The 17,587-nt window shown below is 36.9% G+C and overlaps 1 protein-coding gene across 1 annotated transcript; it reads left to right on the top strand.

Moving 5' to 3' along the window:
• The first annotated feature begins 826 nt into the window (after positions 1 to 826).
• LOC138047601 (rab GTPase-binding effector protein 1-like) lies at positions 827 to 16,517 on the top strand. Its single transcript, XM_068894518.1, has 22 exons — positions 827 to 939; positions 1,031 to 1,165; positions 2,755 to 2,958; positions 4,056 to 4,333; positions 4,493 to 4,543; positions 4,641 to 4,712; positions 5,826 to 5,909; positions 6,061 to 6,148; positions 6,597 to 6,644; positions 8,022 to 8,263; positions 8,833 to 9,016; positions 9,688 to 9,842; positions 10,110 to 10,253; positions 10,827 to 11,006; positions 11,927 to 11,965; positions 12,672 to 12,827; positions 12,922 to 13,021; positions 13,160 to 13,206; positions 13,283 to 13,393; positions 15,201 to 15,317; positions 15,617 to 15,727; positions 15,835 to 16,517. The coding sequence occupies exons 1-22, from the start codon at positions 897 to 899 to the stop codon at positions 16,003 to 16,005; spliced, it is 2,760 nt and encodes a 919-aa protein (XP_068750619.1). The 5' UTR covers positions 827 to 896; the 3' UTR covers positions 16,006 to 16,517.
• The last annotated feature ends 1,070 nt before the right edge of the window (positions 16,518 to 17,587 follow it).

The following is a 17,587-nucleotide window of genomic DNA, read 5'->3' as shown; positions in this document are numbered from 1 at the left end:
CAAAAAAACGCTGAAGTGATGAATCTCAAAAATCCGGATTTAGATTTAATCCGAAGTATCCTCCTCGAGTGTGGATACTTTGGACTTGGATTCGTGATCCATTTTTGGATTTCGCCAAAAAAAACGCAAAATCCGTTTTTGGATTCAAGAATCCGTTTTGGGATTTTCCCACAAACGCGCACCCTAGACAAGTGTTTAAGTATGAGCAGTGCAATGTAAATGTAAATGTATGCAAGTATAATTTTAGTATTGTAAGTAGTGTAAGTGTTCGTCCTGTAAATAAAATTGCATTTAATCAAAAAAAAAAAATAAAATAATAATAATAATAAATAAATCACAAGCTGCTTTAACTGGCGTAGCTGGGATTTAAAGTTTAAAGAACAAGGTATATTACATGTGCAGTGTGCTTGTTTCGCTTTAATATATGGATTAACGATCCGAACGATGGTGGAAAATTACTAATTACTTCTGTTTGTTTGGCTTCAGTGAACTGCAGACCGCGAACCGCAGTAGCCGGAGTTGTTAGGGAATATTGCAGTGTTCCGGGTCTTATTTTTGCGGGTCTTAGCATTCCGGATCTTAGTCTTAGGTCTTAGTTTTCCGGACACAGTCTTGTAGAGTATTGAGAAGCCATCGATCCGGGTTCTGCTCTCCTCCTCGCCTATTCTCAATCTTTTCTGCATGTTTAAAGTCTTTGTTTTTTTGAAGTAGATTGTACGTCGTGTTAGTTGAATAAAAGGGGAAATCCGAAATGTCCGTTTGAGGGCTGGGATTTCCCCTTGACATTTTGTTTATATTTCCCAGTCCATCTCCATTTCGTACAAACGAGGCTAGTTCTCGGAAGCAATATGGCGGTCTTGTGTTTATTAATTTTAATTATCAAATAGTGGATTGTTATGATGACGGAGCTGCATTGCGATGAAGAGAATCTCCCAGACGGTATAAGGATTCCTTGATTCATTATTTTGAGATATTTCCTCGTACTTTTGGTTATTTGCAAATGGTGACACTTGAATTGCTGTCTTGTCAGATGTGTCTGCCTTAAAGACAACCATTGAAGACCTAAGGCGCAGAGAAAAGCAACTTTTGCAATGTAAAGAGCAGAGTGAAATTGAATTCGGTCAGAGGAGGGCAAAGTTTAAAGAACTCTACTTGGCAAGGGAAGGTAAGAATATGCTGTGTGGAGTTAACGATTAGCTGATTGGCGTTGTGTGGTGTTGTGTAACGGCAGGATGATTCATATGAAAGATCCCCCAATACTGCATTTTGAATGGTTTTGGGTAAATGCGTATTTGCCCTTTTAATTACACAAATCATCCCTCTAAGACCTAAGCTCACGTACTTTTCTTGGTGCTTTCGTTGATTAATTTGTGGTGTAGTTTGCACCAATTGATAATGCTGTACGTCACGGTCAAAACACTGAACATTGAAAATTGGAAAAAAAGATTCCGTACAATCAAGCTATTTTAGGCTTTCTTTTTATTTAACAGATAAAGAAGCTTCGCCTGTTATCACTTCTGTTGTAAAGCATGTAGGAAGGGTATAATAAGAGCACAAAAGAAGTGTAATTGAAACAGGAGAGTTAGTAGAGGCTTTTCCAACAGAACAGAGTGTTTTACAACAGAACAGATCACAGGCAAGGATTCTTTATTTGTTTAATGATGAGGAATTTCTTAATATCCTCACATTCAGCTAAAATTTTCGGAAAACTTTGTTTTTCAAATCAGCTGTGCATCTGTACTCTCAATATAAAGCACACTAAAACAGGCCAATCGTAATTCTTGTTAGAATGTTTCAGAACATTTTATTGGTTAAATGCCACCAAAGCTGTCAAAAGGTCAAACCATCAAAGTTGAGAAACCATCAAAAGCAAGTTCAAAGCAATTAAGCTAACAGACAAGTGCAAGTAGTTTTTTAGTCTAAAATCAGGATTAAAAAAGCCAAATTGTGCAGTAAAATCCAGCTGAATTTTCACTCATGAAAACCTGAAAAATCGGAAAACAAGCTGCTTAATGCATGTGGCTGGTCTGGCTGATGAACAAACTGCTGCTGCGTTCCATGGACCATGAACTACATGTACTGTCTGTGTACAGTCTAATTTTTGCGAAGAAGATCCTCAAAACAGATCACATGCAAGGCTTTTTTATTTGTTTTGCATTGTATAGTAGAGAATGATAAATTTATCGGTTAATTCCATCACAAAATATTTGGAAAACTTAATTTTCCAAATTCTATGAGTGGCGTCAAGGGTACATCTGTACTCTCATAAACGACGCTGTTTTAACCATTCAGATTGCGCTTGATATCGAAACTTTATTATAAAACTATATCTGCATTTGAGTTAAATTATTATTTGTTTTAATTCTGCTTATTGCAGTAGCTTCTTTTTGTACTTATCTTGTAAGAATGGGAAAATTTTGAGAAATTTATTTTTCCTTCAAAATGAGGCTAATCATGAATGGATATTTCTGTTGTAAATTAGTTTAATATGAAATTCAGGATAAAATAAGTTTGATTCTCAATTGTGCTGTCTCCTAATCCTTATTATACAGGATTGTGAAGAATTAGAGTTGGAATTTACAAAAACGGACTTTAACTAGTGTGTTGCATACCCTCAGGACCACATGTACAAAAACTATTTTCGCAGATTTACTATACAACTACTGTAGATCGGTGCCAGCAAGAACAAGTTGCATGGACGTAGACCCATAGAGATCCACCCATATCTACTAAGTCATGTTGTTTCACAATTAGATGAACTTGCTAAGGAACAGGAAAAGCTTAAGATTGCACAGGAAGATGCAAAAAAGCTTGAAAATGAACTCAATCGCGTAACTGATGAGTGTAACGGATACAGGGCTGCTGCAGCTTTTGCAGAAAGCTCTCAGAAAGAGGAGCTACTGTCATTACACAATAAATACCAAGAGGAAATAGCATCATTACAACACATCATGTCTGGTAAGTAAGGAATCAGCAAACAGATCTCTACAGTTAAGGTCAGGGACTGACATCTGCATGTAATAATTATCTTACTAACCTAACAACAAATATTAAATATATTATAATATTATTGTAAATTTTGTTTAGTTGTTACCTGAAGACATGTACATTCAGGAGCCAGAAATATTGGCTGCTGGCTCCAAGATGAAGATGAGCTCACACGACAGGCTCTTGTCGCACTGATAGTCAGTTCAAAATAGATTGAAGAAAGGGCTATGACATGCTTATTCTGCCTGCCACAATGACAAAAGTACATTTTCAAATCTGACTAGGAGGAACCATGAAACATCTATAAGTACAACAACAGCAGATACTGTACATGTACTGTCACTGGTGCTTATTCCTATTAATAATATAAAGCCCTTAAATGGTTGTTAAATATACTTAATAGTTGAACTCCTTTTAAAAAAAGTCAGAAGTACATGTATTGGTTACATCAAATCATCAACCGTTTGTTGCAAGATTTTGTGGGACTTGAACCCCCCATACTGTATGTGTCACATTCGAAGTGCCGCAGGCTCGTGGAGCTGTGCTCTGGAGTTCACCAGTTTCAACCAAAAGGTGAAGTACGTGTATACCAGGAAAGTGGACAGATTTAATACATTTATTATACCAGGCTACAGTGTTAGTATAATTATACATGTATAAACAGCACTTCGAGTGAAAACTTAAGTGAAGGGGTTAGAGTTAGGAAAGGTTTCCTTTGGTCTTAAGTTTGAAGAAAACCCGTGACGCAAGAAGAAAATGATGAGAAAAGGAAAAGAAAGGAACCTACATGTAGAGGTGAAAAGCATATCTTTCATTTTGATCTCAGCTCCTGGTGTCAAAAAGATACTCCAACCCCTTAAAATCTCCAAAATATACTTCAAACTCCACTCAAGTCAAAGTCCTCTAGAAAACTGTCAGAATATATGTGTTACTAGTAAGAGCAATGTTCTAATCCTTACTTTGAAGATCAGACAACAAAATGCCTTGTATGGTTAGTCAGGTAATGGATACCTGGGAATAATGCCCCCCTCCATGTCCTCAGGAATAATGATTTATTTCAATTTTAGAGGCTGTCAGGGAAGCCCAGGAAGGTGCTGCTGAACAATTTGAATTAGAAAAGCATAACCTAATGGCACAAAACCAAAAACTGGAAAATGAAATAAGAAATTTAAAAGCTTTGCTTTCCTCCGATGGAAATGGCAGCAGTCGGCCAGGAATGTTGTCTGGATTGTCTGATGCTGTAGTTGGTGCCATAAGAAGAAATACAGCAACAGGTCAAGCCTTTGCTGGTGATGAAGAAGCTGTCAATGTGGATCCAAAATCATTGGAGAAAAGCATGGAAAAGGTTATCTTTACCTATTGAATAACTGTGTTTGTTTGTTTGTTTGTTCCTTTATTAAAATAATAGTATTTTACAAGACTATCACAAAGAAATTCTACAACAGCTGTAATGCAATATATATTTTATCTTAATCATTGTGAATTTTGTTTTCTTCAATTAAAGGCTCAGGAAGATGCAGAGGCTTGGCGATCAATTGTCATGCCACTAGAAGAGGTTGGTTGTATTGCACTTTTCACATACATGTAATAACTTACTTTACACTGTAGGTTGTTTTTGTTGATTAAGTTATTGATTCTGTCTTCTCTTACAGGAAATATCGTCCTTGAGGAGAAAACTGCGGGATTTACAAGATAAGCTACAAATTGCAGAAGCCAAGATTAAGGTCAGGTATTGCATGTTTTGTTACAGGGTTAGCGCACAAAAAATGAAATAAATGTATGTATTTGAAGTGCTGATTATACATGTAGATGAAAGAATGAATTAGTGGTCCATGCACTTATCTGGACAATTTAAGCAATTGTCTCGTATACAAGCACACACCTGAAAAATTCAGTTGGCTTCAACACAGATTTGAACCCTACGACCTCTGCAATGCTGGTACAATGCTCCACCAACTGAGCTATGAAGCCACGTTGTTGGAAACAGGTGGGCTCATCAGTTCCTGTGAAAGGATTCAGATGAATGAAAGAAATGTACATTTCTTTCATTCATAAGAGGCAATTGCAAATTGTCCAGATACAAGCAAGGGTCACTGCTAGATAGATAGATAGTTTATTTAAAAATCACATTGCAGCTACAAAAGCTGAATTAAGTGATTTATTACAAGTCTTAAAAACAATTGGAAAAATTAAGAACTATTTACATGAATTTTGTATAATATAATAATGTAACCTAGATCTAGAATATATAATTTCCTATATTAGAAACTAGATGAATCTTAAATATATGTAGAAGTAAATGGATATTAAATCTGAATTCATTGATGGCGGCAGTCATAAAAAATATCGTTTGAAACCGATCTAATTATTACATTTGCAAGCCATGGCAAAGATGAACGTGTTTTTGGTTCGATTTGTTTTCAAATGTGGGATGGCAAAAGGGCGATGGTTTCTCAGATTATATTTGGGTTTGTTCCTAGGAGGGAGCAAGGTATTTAATTTGTGACCAGTAGAGCAAATCTGGTCGAATAACTTAGTAACTGCACAAAAGACTGTGGTGTTCGGTAATAGGCGTTATGCCCAACAAGCCGCAAGCACTTGTGTAGCCCGTGCGGGGGAAAATTATCGATAACGCCCTTTTCTCGATACGCACAAGCTCATTCTTCAAGTACTGCGGCAGGGCGTTATAGAAAACGGGCACAGGAGGCTATCTTTCACATATACATTTTACTATGACTGCAAAATTTATTAGAGGTGTGAATAGGTTAATGAAATTGTACTTTTTATAATACATATAATTATATAATAATTATATAATTTATAATTATATTTTATAGGAGAGTGAAAGCAAAAATCAAGATAGGAATTTTGAAAGTGACGAGTCATTATCAAGGGAGAAATTTGATGAGATGCAAGAAAAGGTCAATTAGACTGTAAAATGATGATTCTAAAAGTTTGCCTTAGATAGATTTTTGCTCCTTTCCTTTTACTGTGTACTGAGTCAAAGACTGACGTGAGCAGTCTTGATTGTTCATGGTAAGGTGGAAATATGATTTGGCAATCTTTCCTCAGGTAAAGGAATTGAGTCAATACCTTGAGGCAGAGCGATCTTCAAGGACAGATTTGGAAATGTATGTTGCTGTTCTCAACACTCAAAAAGGTTTGTCTCTGTGACCTTGATGGTTAAATTTCAATGAACAACTGCATTGCTATAAGTGCCTGAGACATCCTGGAGCTTCCCGTATTGGCAGCCAGCTCCAAGATGGAGGCTGCACCGATGGCTGGCAAAACCTGACAAACCAGCCATGAGCCTGCACGCCTCGAGAAGACAGGCACCCATCACACTGATCAAAAATGGGGAAAATAGAAGGGGGGGGGGGGGGGGGGGAGTGGGGACGTTCAATCTATTACTCATTACCTGACAGAAAGACATGGCTAATGGTGAGTATTGTTTAAAAATACAGCTGTAAATAAATTCTGCACACAAGAGTTGCATATTTTCTTTATTCTTGTTACAATTCAAGGTTTTCCTTTGATTCTTTTCTTTATAACTCAACCAGCCAAATACGGTAGCTACTTTTAATAGGCACAAATGCTTTTTGTTTCAGGAGTTTTACAAGAGGATACTGAAAAAATTAGAAAAGAGCTGCACAATGGTAAAGATAAGCTGCCAAAGTTGTTCACCCCTTTCTTTTTCATTGCTTAAATAAGTGTCTAGTCGTTCTAACACTGGAGGGCTACCGGTAATTGGCGACACTGTATACTGAAATTAACAAATAACGCAGAGCAGTCAAAATTTGGTTTTTGAAGAGAGCGGAAAACCAGAGTACCCGGAGAAAAACCTCTCAGTGCAGACTGGACAACCAACAAACTCAACCTACATATGACTCCGAGTCTGGGAATCGAACCCGGGCCGCAGACCCCGGAGTAAAGTGATCCTCGCTCTTTTAATGGCACTTTGAAGAGGACAATTTGTATAGCTGCCTCTTGTACAAGTCCAGGGTGTCACAAAAAGGCTGTCCGATATCCCGGGCAAGTGGAACGATGTTTTGGGCAATTTCTTATCGCGTGTTGACTGACAGGCTAGGCAAGCATCAATAAATTGAACATGAGGGTTGCATTGTTGCTTGCTTTTTTTCTGATGCAAACTTTTGACATAAATGTTCAGCAGACAGTTTCAAAGAAAGCGAAAGAATACAAATCTTTTCTTTTTAAGGGTTGAAGTCCCTTCTTGTGTCAAGTCACGTAAACATACGTCACATTGAAATATTCCTATCTCACGAACTGTCCGATAACATTTACCGGTAATAACTCTTTGGATTTCTCTTTGATTTTAGGACAATATCCTATCCTTTTAGGACAATATCTTTCAGTAGTTTATGTGCCCTAATTTGGCTTGTAATTCAGAATAATGCGACAAATAATTTGTTTACTTTGTAGCTTGTGCAAGGGTGTTTGAATAAAATATTACTACACAGTAGGTTTTTATTTGTTGTTGCTTATTTTTGATGGAAGATCTTCAAAAGGTGACCAATTTTTTTGAGCATGTCCAGCATGCCACGTATGTATGTGTCTAATTCAAACTAAAACTATTCAGAGCAAGTTATGCTTGGAAATTTGTCTCACCCTGTAGTCACCTAAAACATTCAGATGACTCCAATGAGATTTGGAACCCATGACCTCTGTGATATCAGTGCAATGCTCTGCCAACTGATAAGCCATGAAGCCACACAATTGAGAGCAGAGGTCATGGATTTGAATCCTGTTGGAGCCAACTGAATTTTTCACTAACAGGTGACTGTAAGAGACAATAATAGCTCAAACTGTCCAGTTAAAAAAAGGTGTGAGGATTACTTCACTCTTCAGGTCTTAGTTTGATTGCAAATGAGCACCATCATGATGTTGGTTTCGAGATAGCAAAACTTATTATTATTATTATTATTATTATTATTATTATTATTATTATTATTATTATTATTATTATTATCATTATTATTATCATTTTTTAAATTGAATTAATTTTGTCTTATCAGTTTGTAGGCTATTAGAGCAGGAGAAGATGGCACACAACGATCTAAAACATACTTGGGAAATGGCAAACTTACAGTTTGTGGAGAATCTGAGAGTACAGAAAGAGGCATTTACAAGAGTGTGGAACATTCTTACACCTGAACAGAGAATCACAGCACAAGAAAAGCAACAAGAGGAGCCACAGGTTGGCCAACTTATTGATCTACGAAGTCCAAAGTCTTCACTACAGCCAACCAACGAACAGGTATAAAGAAGCACGGTGAGCTGTCAGATGAAAAACTCCTTTTGGAAAAGAACTCTTGTGATTCAAATTAATCTTGCCAATTTCATTTGAATTTGACATCAACTCCGAATGAAAATACAGTGTATGTAGATTTCACGGGCTGATTTGAGGGTTAAATGTGCACACGCAAAGACAATAACAAACCACCACCAACGGTATGCTGCTGCGCAAGTTTATCGAAACATTTCTTCTCTAAATCAACTTCGAATCAAAGTACAGTGTATACATATTTCACAGGCAGATGTTTACACGCAAAGACACTAATACACCACTGGAAACCGCATTTGGACCTAAAACTTTAGTGTCAAGTGTTACGTTTGGGAGCGCGTGTGTCTTCGTAAAAAGGTTAATCCTCGAAAAGTTTTCGTTTATGCTGACACTTATTATAGTTTTTCGAACTGTCTCGCGAGACAAACGTCTCGTCTCTAGAGACGAGAGTCTCGACTCGAGAGACAAGAGGGTGGTAACTTTTGAACGGTACAGTATGATATGCTGCAGCTATCTTGTCTTATCTCTCTTTGACTTTATAGCCCAGTTTGAATCGTCCTTCTGCTGTGGTCAGTTATGGACCCAAGTGGAACAACATTCCCACTGTCCCGTGCACAAACCAAGTGATGGCTGAATCGGACGGTGTTACCGCAACTCTTCAAGATGATAAAGAAGCTGGTTTGAAGAGATCTCACTCAGCGTCCGATATAAAACTTGAAGTAGAGAGTAAGTGCAACACGGGTATTACTTTCTGAGGTGGTTTTGTAAAACCAGAAGCGCACGACCTTGAAGCATGTAAATTGCAACTCTTTTCCTTGGAACAAAGCTGGGATTTTAGCACACCAATTTTATGCCCAAATGTGGACAAAAATAAGATTGAAGCTGCACGCACGGGAAAATGCACAAGCAAGGTTACATGATCCAAATAAGGAAATTTTTAAGCTAAAAAAACTCCAGCTCTGAACCAGAGTCAAACGCTTCAAGGTCATGAGATTCTGGCAAAACTTGTTATCTTGCTTTGCATTCTGTGCTCATTTTCCATCAACAGATGATGTTCTAAGGGATAGTCAGATATTTTTTGTTAGTTGATCTCATCCTCTAACTTCTCGATTTGGCACTTCCACACCTCTGTCTTAATCTTGTGTTCTTGTTCCAAATCCAACTCCAACGCAAACTCCTCCATGCACTTTATAGCTGCTTGCTCTTCAAACTCCTGTACCATTCCCAGCGCGGGGTCTTCGTTACCATGGAGTCTGACTGACTGCACCCTTGATTTTCGTGGCTTTGTACTCCATTTCAACAGAGTGCAGTCCTATTATCTGATGACTATGATAACAATAATAATTATTATTTATCTATCGAGGTTTTTATTTCCATTTTTGTCTAATCATTTTTAGCTGACAGCAGTGAAGTGTCCAGAGCACACTCTGTAGAGGAGTTGCTTAATACTCCCCCTGAGCCTGATAAGCCCAGCTCATCATCCCAACCCAGACCTCATGGGTCCAGTAAGGGAATTGAAAGCAAGGTGGATTGGAAGGTGTTCCAAGAAGCTGTGAGTCAAAGCCAAAGGTTTTTTACTCTGAGATAGTTAAATATTATAATTTATTTATCACTTCCACAGTGCACGAGATAATCATGTATTTGATACATGTTCCAAAGAAAACCTGAGAGCATCAATCTGGGAGCAGTACCAGTGGGTAACCTGAAAGTTTTGTGGTATTTGCTGGGTCAGGATTTCATCATTTTCTGGTTATCTTGAACATTAATTATTTTGACACTTAGTGTGCATTGGTGAAATAAACAATTTTTATTTTTGCAGGTAAAAGTTTCCCATAAAGGTGATTTGAGCAGGATGTGTGCAATGTGTGTAAATTATGAACGACAGCTACAACAGATGCAAGATGATAATCAGAAGTACCAAAATTTAGCTTCCAATTTACAAGTGGCACTAGATCAAGAGAAGGTATGTCTCTTGTATTCATGTCTACTATAATTATTTTTTTCAATTTCATGATTTGGCCCACTCATGTTTTTCTCTGTACCATTCCAGAATTTCCGTGTTTTATCTAGTTAGTGTAGTGTTACAAAGAACAAAGCCTGCTCAGTCTAAACTGTGACTTGTAACATGTTGGATAAGGGCATTTTGTCAGAACTAAATGACTTAAAGGCTCTATTGAAGTGGATTACCTCGTTGTTAGGAACAGAGGATAGCAGGGGATGAAACCAGAGAAACTCAGAAAATGATTTGGGGTACTTTACAATATTTCATTCTGGCTTTTTTTTCCTTTCTACTTTCAGAATTAATGAAATAGCGTTGATACTATAATAACAGGGCTTGTGGTACGGTACCATGACTTTTGTGCACCCACCCTATGAATTTAAATTTGTTTCATACATCCTTTAAATAGCCTCCATAGGGTGATGGTGGAGATAGGAATGATTACTATAGGCATATACTGTAATCATAGGTAGCTGTATATTGATAGGATAAAATAATATTATTTGTATTACCAGAATGTTGTGTTGTTTTAAACAGAAAGAACTCTTCAAAGAACAAAAAATGAGAAACAAGTTGGAAGAAAGTGTGGCTCGTGCAGCTGAGGATGCACAGATGCAAATCAATGCTCATAAAATGACCAATGGCAAGTTAGAAAAGTTACTTGCCGGCCTATCAGAGAACTTTGAGGCGGTTAAACATAGAGCTCAAGAGCAAATTGTAAGAAACCCACAAGCTTTGGTGTCTTTTATATTCATTTGGCTAGTAGCTATATAAAATTATTGTGTGAGTATAATAGGTCATTTTCAAAATATCAAATATTCCGCTTGATAGTGAGGCAGTGAGGACAAAAACAATAGAAACGTGTTGGAATGAATGTCAAAAATATTTACATACATTTGTATCATCCACTTTCCTTTTTAGTCTTTGTCCTCACTGCCTCACTATCAAGCTGAATTTTATTGTATCAAAAAAGGCCTATTATTGAAAATTCTCTGCACTGACATTACATGATAACCTCCTTTAGAAGTGGTTTCTTTCAAACTGCCTATTTGTAAGCCGTTAGAAAGAAATTAATAAGAATTACATGTATTATTGTTTTAAAATGGTACTGTGATCAAAATGTCAATTCTTCTTTTTCTTTGGATTTCAAAACTATTATGTTAAAGTAACACTAAGTGACTCAAGTTTTAAGCCTTGATTTAAAAAAAAACACCAGTTTATTTAACTCGTATTTCAGAGAGAGACTGGTTTATTATTAAAAAACATCGCAGTAAAATACTGAATTGCGTATTAATTATTTACAAGCTACAAGCTACAAGCTACACTATTTAATGGTCTGCCAGTACTAACTTTAAATTCTTAAGACAGCTGGATTAAGGAGAAAATGATGTCAAAGACTCACTAATTTAAGAATGCAATGCGTGTGTATGCAACTGAATTAATACATGTAGCTGCAATCATCAGGAGTTTTGACTTCATCTTGGTTTTTATTCTCCGATATTCTGTCACCTCAACTTTGCTGAATAATATTATTATGTTAAATATAGTAACAAAGTACTTGTATGCATGTAGTTGTACGAGTCTGATAAAATGCATTTCACTGATCGTTAACTTAATCCTTGTTTCCCTTTTTTTAGACCAAGCTTGTAAGTTCCCGGGATCAGCTTACTCGAGAGGTCTGCTTAATTTTGTGTTCACTTTTTACATAAATCTGACTAGCTGGTTTTAAATGTTTTGAAAGTATAATGCTCTTATTAATTTTAGTTGTTGTGTTGCGTTTGCTTTAGTTTTATGACCCCTTTGGTGATCCTACTTGTGTGGTAAAAAGAGAATTTATGGAAAGAAAAATTTTTTCCTAGACTGTTCACAGTCCCCTATTTTCCCATAGTTTGATCATCCGGATTGAGCACAAACTGCCGCCATCTTTGTTTTTAAACAGTGAGCGCGAACTGGGGAAAGCGACATGAGTAACAAGTGGGTGGGGGGAGTGGAGGGGTTTTGATCCCTATTTTTTACCTGCTGAAACCCCTTGACTCCCCCCACCCACTTGGTTGTCCTGTCGCTCTCCCCAGTTCTGGCTTGCTGTTTAAAAACAAAGATTGCGGCAGTTTGTGCTCGATCCTGAGAATCAAACGGGAAAATAGGGGACTGTGAACAGTCTGTTTTTCTTGGAAAGTGTGACAATTTTTGTTTATTATGCACAATGGTTCAATCTGCAAACAATAACCAATATTATAGTAGAAATAATGTAACATGTACAATATTGTAAAATATTTTGCAATTTTCTTCTGGGTTTTCTGTTCAATAACTCACAGATTCCAACAGTAAATTAATGTATTTGTTTCCTGGTCTTAGAATGTTTTTCTTTTTCTGTTTTGGTAGCTGAATGGGCTGAGAACCAAATATGCTGCTCTTCAAGACACTGCAATCCAACAACTCACACATATGGATTCAGATGCCAGATTAACAGAGATGCGTGAACAGCTCATGCAGATACGGACTGCTTCAGAAAACACGGAACAGAAATTAAGAAGTGAGGTGAGGAGAAGGAATATTAATTTTTTTGTTGTTGAGAGGTTTATATTACATGTATATCTATCTAACATCCATTCTGTTTAACGTTCATTTGAAGGTGACTTTTCTCAAAGATCGGGTTATGGCAGAACAGCTTGCCAAGGATAGTCTTGAAGCAATGTTACAGGGAGATGTAGACAACATGAGAACTGAACTTGGTATGAGGAATGACTATGATAACCGTTGTGGTATTTCTTTTAATTAAAGATACTTGTAGAAGTATTTGAGAAACTTTTTGCATACAGAATAAACATTCTCTCATTTTCATATTGTGTTTATTTTTTGCATATTTAAAGACAAATTAATGGGAGAGCTGGGAAAAGAACGAAGTGCTAAAGAAGAGGTATGCATAATTATTTTATTCTTCCAGTTTGTTGATTTCTTTTGTCAGTATCATACTATTGTTGTAATATTGACAGGCTGAGTCACAGCTGAGAAAGTCAAGTTTGTCAGAAAAAAGCACAGACGGCATGTCCAGACAAGTAATCATAGCTCTCAGGGGTCAGCTTGATGAGACAATGGATGAAAAGGTAACAACATCACATGCTCAGTGCAACTTGCTCACTCACAAATACAGTACTTGGTCTCCAGTTATAAAATGACATTTTCTTTTATTTTCCCTTCACCTGTGTTTAGTTAATAGCTATCAATCCAAGTTAGAGCTGGTTGACCAGTTGTGAGTTCGATTTATTTCCTATAAGAGTTGAACGAATGAATGATAGAATAAATACATCTTATTCGATGGTTTAACATATAATACGCGCAGATATTTTGCGAGTTGCAATGAGCAGAATGTCCACGAGTATTATAATTATGTTAAACCATCAAATAAGCGATTTATTATTACAATACAAAAAGGTGTTATTTTGATTCAATTTTATCTGGTAAGAGTGTTTCTTAAAAAATGCATCATCTGTCCTTCAGGGCACTTGCGAATGATGTAAACAGCACAGAAAGCCAGCCAAATGTCCTTTATTTGATTGTACAAACGAAATGACGAGAGACAAGCAATGACAAGCTAAATTCTCAGGCTTTGTATGGCGTTGAAAATAATTTCTTTCATTGAGAAACTCCCGTTCTGTCCGTATTTGCTCTGTTCTAAACCGGTCAAACCGGGACACTACAGTGTATTACTGTCTCATATTTTGTGCGTTCTCTTGACCAAATATGGTAAAATGGCATAATAGTGGAATAAAATGAATTTATTCATTGATTTGAACTGTGGAAATTAATATGTGAGTTGAAGATCATGACAGTTAAGCAGGAACTTAGGCAGTTCAGTTGGGAAAAAGTTTTTGTTGGTAGAGCATTGAAGAGCCATAATTTGTAAAGTCATGGTTTTGAGCCTTGTTCAAGCCTGGGTTTTTTTTTCAGGCTTTCTTCACTTTTATTTTGTTTAATTTGCTGCTTAAGTGCAATGAAAAAGAACTTCAAATCTGTTGCAGTGACACATAAACACTTGTGAGCTTATCACATCTTACACAAGATTTTTCTTTACCATCATGATGGTAGTTAATTAATAGGTTATTTGTGACTTTCCGTACTTGATATTTGTTAAGCACCTATGTACGAAAACCTGTTGTCACAGTGCCATTTTCAATTGGTACTGTTTGGTTGATTTGAAACAAGATTGCCCAGATTTTTGCTTTTCTTTACTTCGAGTATTATTAAGACTTCCTTTGCAAAATTTTAACTTGTACTAGTACCGGTATGTGTAATTCAACTTTTTTGCAAAACATTATGTGTATCTGCAACCTAGCTTTGCATCAAGCCTTGCACTTGTTTTATGGCCCTTTTGCTTAAATGAGAGACATGCGTGTAGGTGTTGCATGGTTTTGTAACGTGAACAAATACACTGGTGAAATCTTTCTGAAATCATATACTTTGTAGATAATAGGTGGGTTCATACTAGCAAAGTAAGTACACCTTAAGTACAGTTGAGTCCTACTTCAGATGTGAACCAATTTAATTTCAGTTCAAGTAGCCTAATTCGTGGCCATGGTAATGCATTCCCTTCAAAGAAACCGAAGTGCACTCTCAAGTCTAGTTCAAACCATCATTATGAGCTTACGTATCTACTGTCAAAACACATTACGGAAATGGGCGTCAATCAAACACGTTGGCCGCATAACTTCTTGGACAACCCGATTACTTGCCGCATAGCTTGATTGACAACCTGATTACTTTGAAAGCATACTTTGAATTCTAATATGAACGCTCATCACGGTAACTAAACATGGACGATCTCAAGTGTACTTGAGCTCTGGTCATACTCAGGTATACTTACTCTCACTGCTAGTTTGAAGCCACCTAATACCGGCACTGTTATTTTTGCAGTGTAAGGTAGAAGAAGAAAATCGGCATTTAAAGAACCGATTACAGTCAATGACAGAACAGCTGAATGAAAGTGAGACTGTGCAGAGAGATTTTGTTCGTCTGTCTCAGTCACTGCAGGTACATTAATAATGCTACAAATGAAGCCCAGTACTTATACATTGTGTAACCTAGGCTTGCTTCACATATACAACACAAGTGGAATTGCAAGCAAAAACTCAGGTGACATCCACACATAAATGCATTGTGAATCAAGTCTTGCTCTCACAAGTTTTGGCTTGTCTAGTGGCTTCCTGAGTATTAACATTCCGACTTGGATCTGCTTATTTCATTTCTATTGTGTCCTTTTCATTTTTTTGGGTTTTTAGAGTCAATGAAGTACTCATATATCTTCTTATAATTTCTCTTCTTTGTTGTAGATGCAAATTGCTCAGATTCATGAATCTGAAACAGATGTACGATGGCAATACCCTGAGGACATCACAGAGTGTCGAAATTGCAACAAAGCCTTTAAATCAAGCAAAGAAAAGGTTTTTAAAAACAGTTTTTTTCCAAATGGATGAATGCCAGTTTTCCTCTTTTGTCATCTGAAAATGGCCCAGGAGATGATAACAGTTGTCTTTTGTTTTGTACACAGCACCACTGCCATCACTGTGGGAAAGTATTTTGTGAAAGTTGTACATCCAAATCAGTACTGGGAGGCAAATCCAGCAGACCACATCGTGTGTGTGATAATTGTTATGTTATATTAAGCAAAGACTCCAAATCTACGTTCTATAACACATCCTTGGCAGATGATAAAAGGTGATGGATGTCAAAGAACTTGAACAGGAGCTCCGGAGCCGTATTTGAGTGCTTTCAGGCCATCTGCTTAGGCGTGTAAAGAAGCTTTTCCACTTCAATGAAAACAAAAGACATATTTTAAATGAACTATGTGTATGTTTAACAGCTGACAATACCAAACTCAATGCAAGTAGAAGATATCAAGGAAGCCATGCTTCATAAATGGATCTGCAAGAGTGTTTGACTGCAGTTGGCATGCTGGACCTTCAAGGGGCAAAGAACAATAATTTGATCAACCTTTTCAAATGTTTCTGTACCCTAGTGGATCAAACGTTTTCTTGCCCACCCTGTCATTTCTTTAGCTTGGCTTAATTGTGAAGAGAGCTAATACCTTAAATATCAATATCCAAATTGACTCTCTTCCTTATTTTGGGCTTTTCTTTCTACTCTTGTAATGGTAAGATTTTCTAACATTCTCCTTGCAGCATGTGACAATTTTTTTGTCTCTGTCACATTGAAAAATTAATGTTGATTTTATTAGCTGTGTGTCAAACTGAAGAAACCAGAGAACAAGAAAACTGAGCAGAAGCAACATAATTAAGCAAATTCAAGTAAAGATTTTTTGCAAATGTTTGCCCTCCAATTTCGAATTTAGAATTTCTCGTCCTTCAACCTCTCATTCTTTTCTTGGTCATCATGATGGCCACAAATACATATGCCCAGTGCAGGCTACCAAAAACACCCCATGGAAGCAATTTGGATCAGCAAAACTGAATGTTGAGGAGGCAGTGTGGCTTAGTGGCTAGGATACTTGCCTTGAAATCCAGAGCTCCCAAGGCCTGTTCTGACCACTTGTGGAATTTTTTCCTGGTGGTCCCTGGTTCATCTTCTTAGCTGCACTTGTAAATAGCCAACTGGTTTGCTTCTGGCCAGTTGGGATTCTTAACAGTTGTTGTTGATTGTTCTGTGTTGTCTCATTGATTGTGTTTCATTGGCCCTGAAAAGCCGGTATGGGGGAGTGGTCAATTAAGTATGTATCTTATACGCAATAGTGTGTTTTTATTTGGTGTTTGAAGATCATGGCCCAGAAGGTTCTCATCCTGAACAAAATCACTGTAACTAGTGTTGATATAATTTATTTTTCAGCATTCAATTAAGGACAGTGCCGACTAATTCAAAGGTATTTTAAATTTGCCCCGGTTTATGATTATCTAGGAAATGTAGACCTTAACAAATGTTATTGAAATCCAAGAAGAAAATTGGGGGTAACGATGCATTTTTCAAAGATAATTGATGAATAATATTTGTAAAAACCTTTAAAATACAAAGCAATGTATGGCGTTCTTTCTCAAATTGAAGTTTAATGATCTCTCAAAAATGCATGGTTACCCCCAATTTTCTGTTTGGATACCAAGAGTACTTGCTAAGATCTACTTTCTCCGGATAGTTTTAAACCACGCAAAAATGTCACTGTATTAGTAAGCTGCACCGATAGGAAACCCAAGTATCTCGAGATGCGCAGAAAGTATGTGCAATAACAATAGTAGGCACCGTCCTTAAGCTTCAAAATCTTTAGAGGTGTGGCAACCTCTACTACCAGCATACTA

This window comes from Montipora capricornis, chromosome 4, assembly GCF_036669925.1.
Source record: "Montipora capricornis isolate CH-2021 chromosome 4, ASM3666992v2, whole genome shotgun sequence".
Lineage (NCBI taxonomy): Eukaryota > Metazoa > Cnidaria > Anthozoa > Scleractinia > Acroporidae > Montipora > Montipora capricornis.
This window is presented reverse-complemented; position numbering and strand designations above follow the sequence as displayed.

Excerpts from the sequence above, each read along its gene's own strand:
- LOC138047601 (XM_068894518.1), top strand. The coding sequence starts at position 897 with ATGATGACGGAGCTGCATTGCGATGAAGAGAATCTCCCAGACG. Across the intron at positions 9,017-9,687 it reads TATAAAACTTGAAGTAGAGA|CTGACAGCAGTGAAGTGTCC; the intron begins GTAAGTGCAACA and ends AATCATTTTTAG. Across the intron at positions 10,254-10,826 it reads TGGCACTAGATCAAGAGAAG|AAAGAACTCTTCAAAGAACA; the intron begins GTATGTCTCTTG and ends TGTTTTAAACAG.